The sequence below is a fragment of the Martes martes genome, assembly GCF_963455335.1.
Source record: "Martes martes genome assembly, chromosome: 1".
In the NCBI taxonomy this organism is placed as follows: domain Eukaryota; kingdom Metazoa; phylum Chordata; class Mammalia; order Carnivora; family Mustelidae; genus Martes; species Martes martes.
Window position 1 is genome coordinate 113419676 of NC_137888.1, and position 18409 is coordinate 113438084.

Here is an 18409-nt window from a genome sequence, read left to right on the forward strand (position 1 = left end):
AGTAACAGTCATCAAAACAAAGAGGCAACCCACGGAATGGGAGAAGATATTTGCAAATGACAGTACAGATAAAAGGTTGATATCCAGGATCTATAAAGAACTCCTCAAACTCAACACACACAAAACAGATAATCATATTAAAAAATGGGCAGAAGATATGAACAGACACTTCTCCAAGGAAGACATACAAATGGCTACCAGACACATGAAAAAATGTTCATCATCACTAGCCATCAGGGAGATTCAAATCAAAACCACATTGAGATACCACCTTACACCAGTTAGAATGGCCAAAATTAGCAAGACAGGAAACAACGTGTGTTGGAGAGGATGTGGAGAAAGGGGAACCCTCTTACACTGTTGGTGGGAATGCAAACTGGTGCAGCCACTTTGGAGAACAGTGTGGAGATTCCTCAGGAAATTAAAAATAGATCTTCCCTATGACCCTGCAATTGCACTGCTGGGTATTTACCCCAAAGATACAGATGTAGTGAAAAGAAGGGCCATCTGTACCCCAATGTTTATAGCAGCAATGGCCACGGTCGCCAAACTGTGGAAAGAACCAAGATGCCCTTCAACGGATGAATGGATAAGGAAGATGTGGTCCATATACACTATGGAGTATTATGCCTCCATCAGAAAGGACGAATACCCAACTTTTGTAGCAACATGGACAGGACTGGAAGAGATTATGCTGAGTGAAATAAGTCAAACAGAGAAAGTCAAGTATCATATGGTTTCACTTATTGGTGGAGCATAACAAATAATATAGAGGACAAGGGTAGATGGAGAGGAGAAGGGAGTTGAGGGAAATTGGAAGGGGAGGTGAACCATGAGAGACTATGGACTCTGAAAAACAACCTGAGGGTTTTGAAGGGGCGGGGTGGGAGGGTGGGGGAACCAGGTGGTGGGTATTAGGGAGGGCACAGATTGCATGGAGCACTGGGTGTGGTGAAAAAACAATGAATACTGTTACGCTGAAAATAAATAAAAAATTAAAAAAAAAAAAAAAAAAAGTTAGTCTGGAAAGCAGGGAGGGGTCGACCTCTCTGTAGGGGCATCCCCGACCGGTCAGTTTGACGGTTGGTCTGATTCTTGATGCTTGGTGTGAAATAAAGCTTTGCTTGACCTTCAAAAAAAAAAAAAAAAAAAAAACAACAACAACAAAAAAACCACCTGTTTAACTATTAGGGCCTGCTTAGCCAGAGCAACTCCATATTGCCTAGGTAGCCATATTGTTGTTTACATCCACGGACTTCATTCCAGGAATAAACGCCCCAGTAGTTCCTGGTATGGTTCCAGGTATCGATTCCGGGAGTAAACGCCTTAACAATAGAAGCCACGTACCTTGGGTCTGCGGTTATGCCCTATAAAACCAGCCTGTGAGATCGGGAGGGGGTCCCTCTCTTCGGAGGCAGCCTTGGCCGGTCAGTCTGACTTCTAATGCTTGGCATAGAATAAAGCTTCACATAACTTTCACTTTGTCTCAGTCTCGTTCCTTTGATAACGGACCCCAACAAGAAGGAGCCTGCTTCTCCCTCTCCCTCTGCCTTCTGCTCCCTCTGCTTGTGTGCTCTATCTCTGTCAAATAAATAAATAAAATCTTAAAAAAAAAAAACAGAAAACTGAACTATTCTTTCTGTGTTTAAGAGTTATAAGAGTGTATAAGAGTTTTGTCTTTAAGAGTCATAACAGTGACAGCCCTAGCTCATATAATGGCTAAATCATTGACAATTAGCCTGACATGGTAGAAACTTCCCCAGGGTGACATGGAGGACATGTTCTTTCCTGAGTCAAAATAAGAGATGGCAAGTAGGTTCAGGGATAGTTTGGCCATCTCCTATTTGGGGACAAGGAAACTTAAGCAAAGAAAGGTCTACTCTGGAATGCCAGCCAGTCATTGGTTGCACCACCAATGCAATGCTGAAGGGCACTCACCGTTGTTTTCAGCAAAACAGTGTCTGCTTCTTGCAAGGGGCATGGGATGCAGTTGGCCCACACCCTCCACTGGGGCTTCCAGTAGAACACAAGCAGAAGAACCCCACAGGTAAGCACGGAGGTTATAAGGCAGAGGGCTCTGCGTAGATTCTGGGTCCGGTAACCAAACACCTCCTGGAATGTAAATAAAACATGACTCTATTTTTCTTTTTTCACATAAACACATCACTTTGTTCCAAGAAACACAAGTGTTAGAGGCAGCAATATTAATTGGGAGGGAAATCTGGTTTCAGCCAGTTGAATTAGATTGATTGCTTACAGCTGTCAGCTGATATCATAAAAAAAGAAGGACTCATTTTGCTACCCTGGCATATGAAACTAAAACACGAGCAGGAGGAGCAAGGAATGGGCAGACTTATTTGGTTCTAAACACCTCAAGAGTCACCTTGACAGGCATCCCATTACGGCCCAGGGACTGCTGCTGTCCCTCCGGAGATGTTTTGAGGCTTCTTGAAAAGACTCTCAAGGCTTCTTCTAGTCAAGAGTCACCCTAAAACTGGTTTTGGAGCTGTTTTACATTTTTCAGGTATAAGGTTTTAAAAATATATATTAATGTAAATTTACTGGAGGAGGATGATACAAAGGGTAGGATGATATAAATCAAGAGATTATCTGTGGACATGAAAGACTTTTAAAAGATTGCTCAGAGGAATTTACCCTGACAGTAACATGCTGAAATAGTTCTACTTTTAGTAGTAGGGTAGTTGATATTAACCTGAATGGAGTGAAGTCTTTGAAATGTGGTTTTAGGGGACCACACGGCCAAAAACAATAGATTCCTTTATTTTAAGCCAATTTCTATTTTCCATCTTCCACAATGAGGTTTCATAGCATTGGTTTTTAAATTTCAAAAACTAGACTTTTATTGTATTTAGATGACTCAGAGGGATGCTGATTATGAATTATATCATTACTATATTATTATTTTAGGCTCTGCTGTTATTTTTATGTGTTTTTTCCCTAAGATTCTGAACTCCTGTGTCCAGATCACAGAAATATAATGTCAAGAAAATAGGTTTTTGCTGAGTTTCTATAGCGTTAATGACAGAATCTCCTGAATCTTATGCCAGTTTAGATCATGTTATAATTAATCTCTTGGCTTAATATTTTGGAAAAGTTTTCATCTTCGATATGGTCATTTTCATTAATTGTTTCTAGTAAAGAACTCTGTGGTAGATTAAGATTGTAATAACAGTTGTTGAAAGTAATCCTTAAATGTAATGGGAAGGTCACAGGTAGCAAAGATGTAAGTTTGAGTCACTGCTCTACTAGTTATCAGCTATGTTACCTTGGGTAAATCATATCACCTCTAGGGAATCCTCATGTATTCCTTTACAAAACAATTAGAAATACATGCCTTACAGAGTACTTGTGCTCAAATGAGATAATGTCTCCTTAAGTGCTCTGCAAAGTAATTACAATGTTAAGAGTTCCTATCCCGTGCTCCTCAGTATTATCATCCATCTGGGAAAAAATGTTCATTAAGTTTACTGATGCAGCCCCTCTATTTTGAGATTATTCATGATGAGGTTTAAATGTAACTTAAAATTGTGTTCACTCTACTTCTAAGCATATTTTCAGTTGGGTCTCCTTTCTGTCTTCCTACCTACCTTCTGATTCTATAAACATGCTTAGTTTTATTTGTGAATGATATTGTATTAGACTCCAATAAACTGCATATGCCAGTTCACATATTATGTCATAAATTTGCATTATTTTATTAAGTTATTCATGGAGCTTATTGTCAAAGTGTTCAAAATTGAAGCAGAATAGTTTGGAATTTTAGGTCAGCTTGTAGCTGAAAAAGCAGGTCTCAAATGTCTTACTCTTTTTTTGTTGTTGTTAACTTACAATGATGACATTGGTAATCATAATTCTGATACCCCTTCAGTTCTTTTGTATACAACATTTTTTATTTAAAAAAAAGGAACTGACAATGCCAGCAAGATGGCAATAAAATCACTAAAACTACATACTGCTAATAACCTTATAAATTGGAATAATTCTTTAGAGAAAGCAAGGTGACAAATTATATCAAGATTTCTAAAGATGTTTCTATCTCTTGAATCAGTAATTCCAACTTGGAAATACACTGTAAGGAAATGATACACAAAGTAGAAAGTGATGCGCATAACAGTGTTCAGGGCAGTATTATCTGTAATAGCAAAGTTACTGGAAGAACCAAATGATAGCTAATAGCTCAGCAAAATGTGAAATATCAAAACAATGGCCAAGGTGGCACCATTAAAAAGAAAATGTATGAAGTCGATGCAGAAATATGGGCCAGTCTATGACATAACATTAGGTGAAGAAAAAGACAGAGTAGGTAGACTAGATCGGAAACAAATAGTAACTTTAAACCAACGATATCAGTAATTACATTACACATAAATGACATTAATACTGTGATTATAAAAAAGATTGTCAGACTAGATAGTAAAAAACCCACTATATGTTATTTACAAGAGACCCCTTTAAATACAAAGAAGCAAAAAGATTAAGGGGGGGAAGGGAAAGACTAGCAAAGGAGAACAAATATAGCTATGTTAATTTCACACAAGTAGAATTTATTTTATTTTTTTAAGATTTTATTTATTTATTTGACAGAGGAAGAGAGAGCACAAGTAGGGAGAGCAGCAGCAGGCAGAGGGAGAGGGAGAAGCAGGCTCCCCACTGAGTAGGGAGCCCTTTACTCCATCCAAGGACCCCAGGATCATAACCTGAGCTGAAGACAGATGCTTAACTGATGGAGCCACCCAGAAGCCCCCCAAATAGACTTGAAAATATACATATTCTGAGAAAAAGAAGGGTAGCTCATAATCTAAAAAGTCAATTCAACAGGAAGAAATAAAGAAAGAAAGGGGAAAAAGGAAGAAAGAAAGAGAAAGAAAGAAGAGAGAGAAAGAAGGAAGGAAGGGAGGGAGGCAGGGAAAGAAAGAAAGAAAGAAGAGAGATAGGGAGGGAGGGAAGAAGAAAGGAAGAAAATAAAGAAGACTCTCAGCATACTAGGAATAGACAGGAACATCCTTTAGCTAACATCATGGTTAATAATGAAATACTGAGTACTTCCCCCATGAAGTTACAGGTAAAATAAGATTATCAATAATTACCACTAGTATTTAATATAGTACTAAAAGTTCTAACAAGTGCAGTAAGACAGGAAAAAGTAAGAATTTTATAACAATTGGAACATCAGAAGTAACAATTCTGTATTAGTACTTAAAAGTTGTTAAGAGAGTAGATCTTAAATGTTCTTCCCACAAAGAATAAATGGTAATTATGTGAAGTGATGGAAGTGTTAGCTAACACTTTGGTGGTAATAATTTCACAGTATTTAAGTGTACAAAATTGACATGTTTAAACACCTTAAACTTATACGTTGTTATATGTCAATTATATCTCAACAAAGCTAAGAAAAAAAAACAGAACTCTCTGTATGAATAAATAATATAATTATGTACATTAGGAAAACCAAAAGAATGTACAAATTATTAGAGTTAATAAGTGAATTTACTGGGGCCTGGCAGTTCAGTCAGTTAAGCATCTGACTCTTGATTTCAGGTCAGGGGATCACTGGTTGGGGGTTCAAGCCCCACCTCGATCTCAGTGCTCAGCTCAGAGTCTGCTGCAGATTCTCTGTCTCCCTCTCCCTCTGCCCCTCCCCTGGCTCACGCTCTCTCTCTAAAATAAATAAATAGGTTCTTAAAAAAATAAGTGAATTTATCAAGGTTGCTAGATACTGGGTCAATATAGAAGACCAATTATATTAATAATAATTTGAAAATGAAGCTATTTGTAATATTATCAAGCAAAAAATATCAATATCCTTATAATGGTTCTAACAAAGTTAAACCTCTAAACTAAAAACTACACATTATTGCTGAAAGCAAAGATCTAAATAAAGGAAAATATATATTAAGTTTGGGGATTAGCCAGGAACAATTCCATTTATGATCACGTTAGACATTTTTTTATGGTAATTGATGAGCTGACTCTAAAATTGGTATGGAACTGTGAAGGAACTAAAGTAATTAAGACAATTTTCCAAAAGAACAATTGTGGAGGACTTACACTACCAGAAATAAAGACTTACTACAAATTCCAAATAATTATTAAAAAAAAAAAAAAAGGACGACAAGAAGAAAGAAAAAAGAAAGGAAAGAGAAACAAAATAGAGAGTCCAGAAAGAGACTCAAACGTATGTAATCGCTTTATTTACAAAAAAAGGAACCAGAACCACTGCAATTCAGTAAGAGAAAGGGTGGTTTGCTCAATAAGTAGTTGCTGGATCAAAATGAATAGTACCAGAAAAATGAGTTTTTACCCCGATTTACTCCATACACAAAATTTCATTAATGGTAGCACGTATACTTAAATGTGACAACTAAAACAATAGATCATCTGAAAGAAAACATATTTCATGAAGTACACACAGTTAGGCACACAAATACTTCTTAAACAGGAAACAAAAAAGGACAAAAAATGTATCTGACTTTATTAAAATTAAAAGCTTCTGTTTAACAAAAGGTGTCTGGAGAAAATACTAGCTATATATGTATGTATATCTGTACCTACATATAAAAAAAGAATCATATTTGAAAAACACAAGAAACTATTTCAAATCAATAAAAAAAGAAGTACATACACAATAAAAAATGAGCAGAACACTGAAACAGGCAATTTACAAAAGATTTCTCATATAGCATGCAAGAAGATACTCAATATCATGTCATTAAGAAAATGCAAAATAAAATTACAATGACATATCACAGCCTAGAATAGCCAAGACAATCCTAAAAAAGAACAAAGTTGAAAGGCTTACACAATCAGATTTGAAGATTTACTCTAAAATGACACAATGATAAAATGACAAAATGATAGAGCCATAGAATAGCAAAATTAAAAAGACTGAATATACCAAGTATTGGTAAAAATGTGGAGAAATGATACTCTGATACATTGCTATTGGGAGTGTAAATTGATACAAACATTTTGAAAAACTATGTTGCTCAAGATACAAATAATCTATGAGCTAGTAACTCCATTCTTAGATTTTTACACAGAGAATTACATATGTTCACGACAAGATTTGCACAAGAATATTCATATCAGCTTTATTCAGAAGAGCTCCAAACTGGAAACAAAGGTACATCAACAGGAGAAAGATAAATAAATTTTGTGTTTTCATCCAATGGAATATTACAAAACAATTTTAAAAATGAACTTCTAATGCAAACAACAGTATGCATGAATTTCACAGACATTATACTGAGTCAATGAAGTATGGTAAATTGATACACAACTCTATCCATAGGAAGTTCCAAAATGAGCAAAAATAATTGGTGATAGATGTCACTGAACTGTGCACTTAAGATAAGTGCATCTTATCAACACCACCAATAAAAAGTAAAGGTGGGGGGGTGGTGCCTGGGTGGCTCAGTCAGTTAAGTTCCTGCCTTTGGCCCAGGTCATGATCCCAGGGTCCTGGAACTGAGCCCTGCATTGGGCTTCCTGCTCAGCAGGGATCCTGCTTCTCCCTCTGCCCCTCCCCCCTGCTCAGACACTCTCTTTCTCTCTCTCAAATAAAGACATAAAATCTCAAAAAAAAATTAATATATAAAGAGTGGTGTGTATTAGCCACGGTTCCAAATAGGCAGGAGTTACTTTAATTTCTTTAATGGAGTTAGATTGAGAAAGAGAAAATGGCTGCAAAATTTGAGAAGTGAAAACAGGTAAGAGCTAAAGGAGTTTCTGTGGGAAATGGAAGGAAGGTTTGATGACCTAGGAAGTCTGTAGCTGCCTCCCAGTGTGCATGATTGGGAAGTGCTTGTTTTCACTGAGCATAGATAAGATCACATACCTAATCAAGAAAGGGGAAAGGTTTCTGTGAAAGACATCTTTATAGTTAGGGACAGCCCAATCAAAATATCAGCAGATTTCCCCTCCCCTGTCTGTCAAAAAATAAGTAAGTAGATAGATATAAAAGAGCTTATAAGTGTCAGAGTAGCTTTCAGCTACTTTCAGCTGAGCAAAGATGAATAGAAACAATATTTTTGCTTCCTTGATAAACTGGTCTCATAAACTCTGGTAAATTTCCTTTCTATCATTTCTCAGTTTTCCCAAAAGTTATATGCTAGACATGGGACTTGAGGTTTTGGTTAAAAGAATCATTCTTTAATCTGGAATTCTTTTAATCAAATTGCTCTTGGTCAGCTTGCCAATATTTGCATAATTTGAGTTTATCACAGTATATGTTTCCATTTTGATCAATTAATCTCAAGTATTATTTGAGTGTTCTAAATGATTATTCTTCTGATGCAGTAAGAGTCACTCAGATTTCTCCGAAGTATTAAATACCCATGGTAAAATCCACTAAGATGTGCAGGGTAGAGGAGGGAACCAGGGGCAGTTTGTGGGCTGTAAGAGAAAGATAAGTAGAATCCAGAGGTCTCGTAGATGTAAAGACATTGGGAACAGGGAGAGGGACGATCAGAATTTCAAACCCACTACACATGGTTCCTTGCGGTAAAGTGGGTTTTGCCACTTCCTAGCTACATGATCTCGGGATTTAACTTCTTTCAATCTCAGTTTCCGTCTCTGTACTTAGGGAATAATAGCACACACCTGGAGGCATAGTTGTGAAGATTAATAGAGGTGTAAGGTGTTGCACACAAAGGAAGCTTTCAATCAATGTCAGCAGGTGCCTTGGTAACAAGTTCAGCCAAAGGTGGAGAGAGTTTTCAGTTTTGAGTTGCAATATACTGAAACAAGGTTGTGAATGGAAACAGGCTGTGTTCCAGGGGGTGAGGAACCCAGATCTGACACCTATGAGTCGAGTTGAATAGCACAGGGGTCGTGCCATCTTCACATAGACTTGAATTGTACTCTCTCTAAGCAGTCCCCTCACTTTTCCGTTTCTCACTAAAATTCTGTATTCCTGATACCAGGAGAGGTACCACATCTTTAATGGTCTTTTCCTAGGCCCAAAGTCCAGAGGAAGTGGCCTGGATTAGGAGGAAGAATAAAATATGCACGTGCCTCTCAACAGAGGTTGCTATTAAATAAAGGTCATTAACTTAGAGCCCCTCCCAGGTTTATCAGCAGAGCCTCTTTTATTTATACCCCACCCCATTGCCTTCTAGACACTTTCACTTCTCTGTTCCTTGCTCCATCACTTACTAGTTAATGTGATTTGGGTAAATGATTTAAATTCACTAAATTTTAGATTCCTCATGTGAAAAATGCGGCTGGTTGTAAAATGCAACAGAAATATTCTCATGTAGCAGTTAAAAGCTGGGGGATATGGCATGAGAAAATCAGTTCAGATAATTCTTCTACCACTTAACCAGGTGTAAGACATTGGGCAACCCACTTTATTTCTTCTGATGACCCAATTTCCTCTTCCGTAAATGAAAATGATAAAAATACCTTCCAGAGTTGTTGTGAGAAACTAATGAGTTAATTCATGCAAAGCATTTAGCACAGTTCCTGAAACATTTTGAGTGTGCAGCATATATTAAAAGTTAATATTAGCTTGAATAATCCACAGTTCAACAAAATCTCAGCGGATGAAAAGTGGCTGGTCCCATTGGAGTTATTGTGAAATGATTCGGCCACAGGCAATATTCAGAACTAAATGCTCTTTGAGAAAACTGTAAGTTGTATTTCTAAAAGTGATTGAGCCAATGTCCTAAATGGAATTTTTGCTTTTCGCACAGAACATCAATTGTCAAAATTAAAGTCAAACACAGGCCAAACAGAAAACTGCTCACCTTTGTGATACATGAAACCGGGAGAAGAGCTGTAAGATAAACACCAAATTGATTCAAAGATTAATTAGCTCAGGAACTATATATATGAGCATACACACACACACACACACACACACACACACACACACACACACACACACCAGTATACTTGTACAGGAAGAAAACCATGTAATAGGGGATCCTCACCAGCAACGTGATGTGACTTTGTATCTGTGACTTAACTGAGCCTCATTTTCCCAGTGTAAAGTGGCTATCTGACTGGCTAGCTCCTAGGGATTAAATGAGAACATACATACATGGAGTAATAGTATATAAAGGGCACTTTTTTTTTTTTAAGATTTTATTTATTTATTTGACAGACAGAGATCACAAGTAGGCAGAGAGGCAGGCAGAGAGAGAGAGAGGAGGAAGCAGGCTCCCCGCTGAGGAGAGAGCCTGATGTGGGGCTTGATTCCAGGACCCTGGGATCATGACCTGAGCTGAAGGCGGAGGCTTTAACCCACTGAGCCACCTAGGCATCCCTATAAAGGGCACTTTTAAAATTATTTTCCTTTCTTTCTTTTTTTAATAGGTAGCTCTTCTACTTCCATCAGAAATGGAGCTAAGATTAGCCAAATTTCTTAGGAAAGAAGAGTTACAGGGTGGAGCTTCAACTAAACATTGTTTCTTCTCAAAATTCTTTTTAGGAGGGATCCTCTTAGTCATGTGGAACCGTCAATAGGCTCTCTGTCTTTGTTCCTGAATTTTCATTGCATCTGGAGCACTAGCATCTGTGCATAGTTGATCTTGTGAACACGTCCTTTATCATTTTTGTAAATCCTTTTATTCTTACACTCACCTTTCATGTATTCATCTAAATATTTGTTGCACACCCACCATGCACAGGCACGGTAGTATGGGTCTTTTGGGTTACAGTTCATAACACAATCAGTTACTCTAACCAACATTCTCACAGCACAAAATTGTAAAATGCCTATTCAACCAAGACATGACATCAATGACTCTTAGTACTATAATTACTTTCAGAGAATGGCAAGGCCAATTTTTGGCTGTGAAGTGTTAAGTTTTTCCATGGGTGAGTGTTCCAAAAGACTTAGAGTAAGTTAGCTTTTTCTGGGTAGGCATCAAACGTTTAGACCCTTGAATTGTGGCCAAGGAGATAATATCTCTGATTCCTTTGATGGGGCAAGAATTCATCATGTTTGCCTTCTTTTTTTTCAAACAACAATCACATCATCAGGTTTCTATTCATTATTCACAATCTACCCTTTGTCATCTTTATCTGAACATGCCAAGATGTGTTCCTTATGTGTTACATGGGAAGCGGTTCTTAAAACTCTGCTCTCTTGTCTCCAAATCTGACATGTTTCAAGGTTCTTTAATGTTAGGATAATAGTGTCTCTGTTTAATGGATTGCGTTAGTATGGTCATTGTTCCTCACCCCTCTATTACTGCTTTGGTTTGACCACATGTAGGCATTTGTGTTAGTTATCACTAATCATCAAGCATTGTTAGTTATAGTTTCATATATTTTGTCTTGCATTCATGCCATGAAGTGTCCTTTGAGTAGGGGAAGAAAATGTCTTGGACTACTTTCACGTTTTCTACATATTGCAATGAGAAATAATCTTTCTCAAGCACTTACTTAGATGCCATCCCATCATCACAACCTAGTCCATGAAATAGGCATAATTTTATTGAAAATACTATTATTAATATTCTAATTAATTATAATTATTATTAAATATTATTATTATTGATATGTTGATAAATTATTATTTGTAGATCAAGAAAACTGAGTCTTGAAGATGTTCAAAATAATTATTAAAATAGTTCATCATCTTAAATTTTCCCTTATGCTTTCCTTCTGGAATAAGGAAGTGCCTTTCCTCTTGAGTGGTGTGAATCAAAACCCAGTACCAAAGAGATGAGCATATTATTACTCTCAGTTACACGCATTCACATATAGTTGACTAACAAGAGTGCTAATATGTGGTCTTCCAAGACACAATTAGAAGTAAAAATGCAACTAAGGACCTTCTGTTGATGTGGCTGGGGTGAAAGTGCAGTAGGCATGGGTCAAAAGGTAATGAGATGCATGGGCTAATCAGCAGGGACAATTTCTAGAGCCAGAATTTACCTTAAACCAAGGACATGCGACAACACGGCATGTTCTGTTAAAGTTTATTCCTGGAGTAAGAGCACCACTAAGCAAAAGCAGTGTCTCAGACATTATTTGGTTCAAATTCCTTCCTGAAAAAAATAGCTATAGACCATCTTTCGCCAATGAGCATCGAGTGTCTGCTTAAGATACTCACTGACTTATAGGGGTATACTTTCTCTTGTTGGACAGCTGTGGTGCATTAGTTTTCTGTTGCCGCATAACAAACTTAGTGGCTTAAAACAACACAAATTTATTATCTCACAGTTTTTGTGAGTTAGGAGTCTCATTAGCTGGATCATTTGCTCAGTGTCTCAAAAAACTGACATCAAGGTGTCGTCTGGGCTGTGTCCCTTCTGGAAATCAAGGGCCTCTTTCAAGATCTTTTTGTTATTGGCAGGATTCAGTTGTCTGTAGCTCTGAGATAGAGATGCCCATTTTCCTGCTGGTTGTCAGTCAGAAGTTGCACTCGGTTCTCTGTTCTTAGAGACAGTCAGAGTTCCTACCACCCTGAGCCTTCCATCATCAAAATGGCAATGGAGAACCTCCCTTGCATCAAGCCCCTCTCACACTCTTAATCTCTCTAACTTCAGGAAGGACACAGTATCATTTCTGGCTCACCTGATAAGGTGAGGTCCACTCAGACAATCTTCCTTTTGATGAACTCAGCTGAGTTCAAGTTAATTAGAGCTGTAAAATCCATTTTGCCACATAACATTACATAATCACAGGAATTACAGCTCATCATATTTATGGGTTCCACCACACTCAGCTGAAAGGAATTATATAAGGGCAGGTTCAGTGGAGAGTTGTCATGTTAAAATTCTCCCACCACAGATGGTTAGGAAATTCTCCTGTAATGAAAATAAATCAGGCTGGGTTGTCCCAACTTCTACTCTGTTCTCCACATCAACCTTTCAACTACTGGAAGGCAAGTCCCTTGACTGGTCTTTGGGGAACTACTCCCAATGTCCTTTAAATAATTGTTATTTGTGATATCCAGATATCCCTCTAAAAACACTATGCTTCTTGTGTGAATCTTAGGATGAAATATAACTCCTTAGAGGTTTCCTAAATAGTACAGATTATAGCAGGACTATTACTTCTTCTATTATGCAGAACAGACTTCTACTGAGACATCCAAGGATTAATTTTTTATAGCAATATCATCCTGGCAACTAAAATTCAGCCATAACCAAATAAAGAACTTTAATTACTTTCTCATGCATAGCCACTAAGCCCAAGTCATTGATATTCTCATATTCTGTCACCTAGATTGTTATCTCTCCCTCATAGTAAGGCCTCAGTTGCAGATTAGATAAGCTTGCCTTCATCCAAGATGTTAATATAAATGTTGACAAAAGACAAAAGCCAATAGAGCATGATTTTTATTTTCTTTTTTAATCCTTTGTGTAGGGTTTGTGTGTGTGTGTTTGTGTGTGTGTGTGTGTGTGTGTGTGTGGTTTTTTTCTTAAAGATTTTATTTATTTTTTTATTTGACAGACAGAGATCATAAGTAGGCAGAGAGGCCGGCAGAGAGAGAGAGGCTGAACAGAGAGCCTGATGCGGGGCTCGATCCTAGGACCCTGGGATCATGACCTGAGCCAAAGGCAGAGGCCTTAACCCACTGAGCCACCCAGGTGCCCCTGTTTGTGTGTTTTTTAATAGAAGATGAAGAGTACATGATGTCTAAAATAACTTAGACATTCTAAGTTCCTAATTTTTCCTGCTAACTCTTCACACACTGTTTCCATAATGGTAGACCTCAAGCAATTATCACCACCCAAGTTTAATCAGAGAAAGGGGAGATATTCCCAACCTCAATTTCACCTACTATATGCAGTTCTGCATTTTTCAAATTGCCCACCATTTAAGTCCTGACTCCTTGGATTTAAATAACTCTTTGTATTTTCATAGCACTCCCCACATTTCATATGTGGCCCTTAAAAACCTTTTAGGTCAGGAGGTAGAAGTGGTGTTGTTTGGGGCAACTAGCAAGGTCCCAAAAGTTGTCCACACCACGTGGTTAGCAGTGGTTCTTTGACTAAAGCCCAGTTCTGTGTTCTTAGAGTCCAGGAGTGCTCCACAGGTTCCCAGAAAAAAGTTCCCACGCAGTGAAGTGCCCTCCAGTCAAATCTGTGTCCTCCACACCAAGTACGCATTTTTCCCTCTGGAGCTGCTTCCAATTGTAATATTGACACTTAGTTGGTAGGTATCTGTACAGGCATGGGGGTACCAACTGAACGGTTGGGCTTTGCAACACATGTGAACAAAGCATCTCTTGTGTTTCGGGGGCAGAATCAAGGTCATCTCCACAAAGTAAATGCAGCATGAATAGCCAAAGAGGATCCCAAAATAAATGCTAATATTGCACACAGTGTGCCTCCAGACACACGTGACTGAGGAGAGGTATCTATGTTCCCTCTGTGATTAAGAGAATTAAAATACTAGGCTATAAACTTTACAAATACACACATCGTTAGGGAAAAATAATAAGCTACCAAAGATTTTCATGAACACTCATCTACACGTTGAAAAAAACATCAGAATCAGCACAGAACTGTTGAATAGTGAACACAGGTAAGTAGGTTTTAGTTCTTTAAATCCCTTCAGTCTAAAGATTGTAAGCACTGTAACATTGTCAAGATCAGCATGGTATAATAACAGAAGTGATGTAAACCATATTTGGAATCTAAATTTTCTAGTGGCCACGTGAAAGAAGTAAAAAGAAGTAGGTGAAATCAATTTTCATAATATAGTTCATTTAATCCAACATATCCAAAAGTTGTCATTTCAATGTGTAACCAATATAAAAATTACTAATGAGATATTTCACTGTCTTTTACTATCTTCAAAATCTGGTATGTATGCTATATGTATGCTGTACATACACATTTCAGTTTGGTCCAGCTACTTTATTACTGCTCAAAAACCACATGTGGCCAGTGCCTGCCTTCTTAGACAGTGCAGATATAAATGACATCATTTATTTCTCTTAGGTTAACAAAGAAGGGTATGTGGAGAGAGGGTGGGTGTGGATTTCCCACAGATCTCATGGGGAACCAGGAGGCCAAGCAGGAAACGGACACCCTTCTGCTATGTGAACCATATCCCTTGGGCCCATCCCCCTCCAGCTTGCTCTCTCTGATCCAGCCCTCCTATTCCTTCTCTCTTTCTCATTGTCTAGCTGTGGACGTGACTGCCCTGTAAACATCATGGAGTGTGAAGGGGGAAGAAGTGGGCTGGATTTCCCATCCGTCCCTTGTAGACTGAAGACCTTAGGTGAGTTACTTAACCTCCCTGGTCTCAAATGTCCTTCCTATGAGATAGGATTAATCCTTCATCACTGAGTTCTGAGGATCAAATAAAATAACAAATGTAAACCTGTCAGTCCCAAATAGGCACTGTAATTTTCAAGGTTTTAATGATTGTTTTTCTTTTTTATTTAAGACTTTATTTATTTATTTGAAAGAAAGAGAGTGTGCAAGAGAGAGCATGAATTGGAGGTGGGGGTGGGAGGAAGGTGGCGGAGGGAGAGGGAGAGGCAGACTCCCCACTGAGCAGGAAGCCTGATGCGGGGCTCTATCTTAGGATCATGGGATCATAACCTGACCCAAAGGCAGACACTTAACTGATTGAGCCACCGAAGCACCCCAGTAATTGTTTTTGAAGCGTATATATATTTGGTGGAAAAGGTAACAGGAAAAAAAGTGAAAACTTTAAAAAAACATGTGTTAAATCCCAGGCCACACTATACTTTAAACCTCTCTATGCTGTTAGCATAACTTCAGCCCAAAGCACACTGAGCCTAAGTTAAACAGATATACCAAAAACATAAGAATTTTTTTTTAAAGTTTCAGTTTTTGCCTGAGTTTGCCAATTACCTGGAGACCCAGATGATAAGGGGGAGACACCTTAATGAGCACCATGTAGAGTACACATTGAGTACTCTACAAAATGTCTCAGAAGGAAGAAGTTTCATTTGGTCTGATGCATATAAGGATGGCAATAACTCAGTCATCTAGAAGACACAATTTTCTCAGCCCCCGCAGTTTTCCTGACTATAAAATTGTGACCTCAGATCTCAGGGAGCCTTACCATACTTAAACCTCTGCAGTTCTTAAAGCCAGCCCCAATATGGTAGCACCTGCCCACAGCCTCAGGTACTTTGAGAAGACTGTAATCACAAAAAGGGAAGACTCACCAGTTCATTCTCCTCTCCTTGGTTGAGCAAACCCCGGTGGTCCTCACTCTTCTCTTCCATCTAAACAAGACCTCCAGGATAATTCTTTGGGGAAAGTCAAAACCAGCTGGGGCTATGGGAACTCAGAATAGTCACTACTTGTCACTGCTGTTCTTAGGTGCTTTTAAAATCTCCTAGCACATACTTCACCTATCAGGCTAACAAAGAGAAGACAGGAAATAACTCTCGTCAGCCACAGGATTGGTCTACTAACCTATCGGCTTGTTGTGGTTTGTTTTTTTTTTTTTTTTTCTTCCTCCCTTGTGTTTATTTGTTGAGCTAAATGTGAACGCCTCTAGACTTAAGTTGTTGAACCAGAAAGACAAATAATTTCTTGTGCTGTCCCTAACTGTCTCAGCTAACGAATGAGAATAGTCACTTTACTAAAATCCCCAAACAGGTGCACCTCGCTGGCTCAGTTGGTTAAGCAACCAACTTTTGATTCCTGCTCAGGTCATGAGCTCAGGGTCATGAAGTTGAGCCCTGCATGGGTCTACACTCAGTGCAGAGTCTGCTTGTCCCTCTCTCTCTGTTCCTCCCCACTGTCTCTTTCTCTCAAATAAATAAATAAAATCTTAAAATAACAACCACCACCACGTAAGACAGAAAGATTAACCAGTGAGAGATAAATAAAAACCAGTGGACTTTGGGGAAGTAATGGACATGTTGGGGTGACAAAGAGATTTTAAGGAAGAAGGGTTGGCTTCTGGCAGGGAATGTAGCAATTATTTTGGAATTAGGAAAACCTGAATTCTAATCCCTGCTCTACTGATGATGCTGGACAGATCAGGGTCATCTGAATACTAGATTATATTTACAGATATAAATGTAGTTTGTATCTATAATTTATAATCTATAAATGTATAATATATTATAACATATATTATAAACTTATAACTTAATCTAAATACAGATTAAATATAAATCTATATAGATTATATTTATATTAGATTCTATTTCAATCTGCATATTAGTTTTCTAATATGTAAAATATAAATAATAGTTATAGAATTGATAGGAAGATCTAAGATGATATTTGTAAAAAATCATCTATAGCTCCTGTCATACTCCATAAAAGATAATCATCATCACCATCATCAAAAACTAATTGAGAGAAGTTTTTTAAAAAGTAAACTATAATAATAATAATATAGTTCTTTTCATTTTCTCTTTTTAGTTTGCAAAAAGTTTTCAGAGAAGTATATAATGCAGGAAAAATGAGAACGACTGATTATTAGGGACATCATATAAATTTCCACAATTATATAATCACCAGTGAATTTGATATTTTTATCAAAAAATAAGTACACTAGGATCCATTCAAGGACTGGTTTATTTGTTTCCAATTAAACACTTTTACCTTTTTTTTTTCTTTTTATTGCATCTAGTCCAATGAGCAAAATCCTTGCCACTTTGACCATGGAAGAAAACTTACTGGGAATCAAGACTACAGAGAATGATACTTGACTCTTCCTACTGAGAGGGAGTTATTGGGTGCCTTGAGGAGGAACTAGTGCCACCTTGAAGTTTAGAGAATCCAGTGTGCTCTCTGGCCCAGGAGGAAGTGACTGATGAAAGAAAACAAACAGCTTTTCATGCCAGAGAGCATACTGAGGTGCCCACACTAAAGAATACTATGTCATCACAAATGCTGCATTTTAAGTATCACCAATTTAAGGTAGAAATAAAATATGGAGAAAGGAGTCCTGAGTTTTGGTAGAATCTAATTAAAGACTTGAGTAGTTAGTGCTCATTCACTTCTTACCCATTAGCTATACACTAATATTTCTGGCTAAAAGAACATTTCCTTTGTCTGGCAGCCTGACTTCAGCTAAAGCACCACAATGAGTCATGATTAACCTGAGTGGGCACATGACCTAGTTTTCAACAATAAATGCAAAGGAAAGACAACTGGGGGCAGAGGTCTTCTGGAAAAGATTATCCTATTTTTAAAATTATCCTATTGATGAAAGAGCGAGAATAACTTATTTTCTACCCATGCCAATAAAGTGCAGCAAAGGACAAAAGAGCTTAGGTCCTTATGATACCACTAAGCCATGGCACTATGGCTGGGACTACTAACTCTAGACATCTTTCCAATATATAATGAGATGTTCTTAATAAAACTGCTGCTGTTTGTGGTTTCTGCTACTTATAGCCCAAAGACACAAAATATAACACTCATCAAAACTTTGTTCAACACTTACTCAGCAATTACATGTTTAACAGCAGATA

The 18409-nt window shown here is 37.7% G+C and overlaps 1 protein-coding gene across 1 annotated transcript in view; it reads right to left on the bottom strand.

The window, feature by feature from the left end:
* The window catches only part of ATP13A5 (ATPase 13A5), a 104221-nt gene extending 87933 nt beyond the window's left edge, over window positions 1-16288 (bottom strand). Inside the window, exons 1-2 of the mRNA XM_080801015.1 lie at window positions 16136-16288; window positions 1939-2112 (exon numbers count right to left, since the gene is read on the bottom strand). Of these exons, the coding sequence (XP_080657141.1) occupies window positions 1939-2112; window positions 16136-16195 (234 nt within the window). The 5' untranslated portion in view covers window positions 16196-16288. The remainder of the gene's footprint in view (window positions 1-1938; window positions 2113-16135) is intronic.
* Between the last annotated feature and the right edge of the window lie 2121 nt (window positions 16289-18409).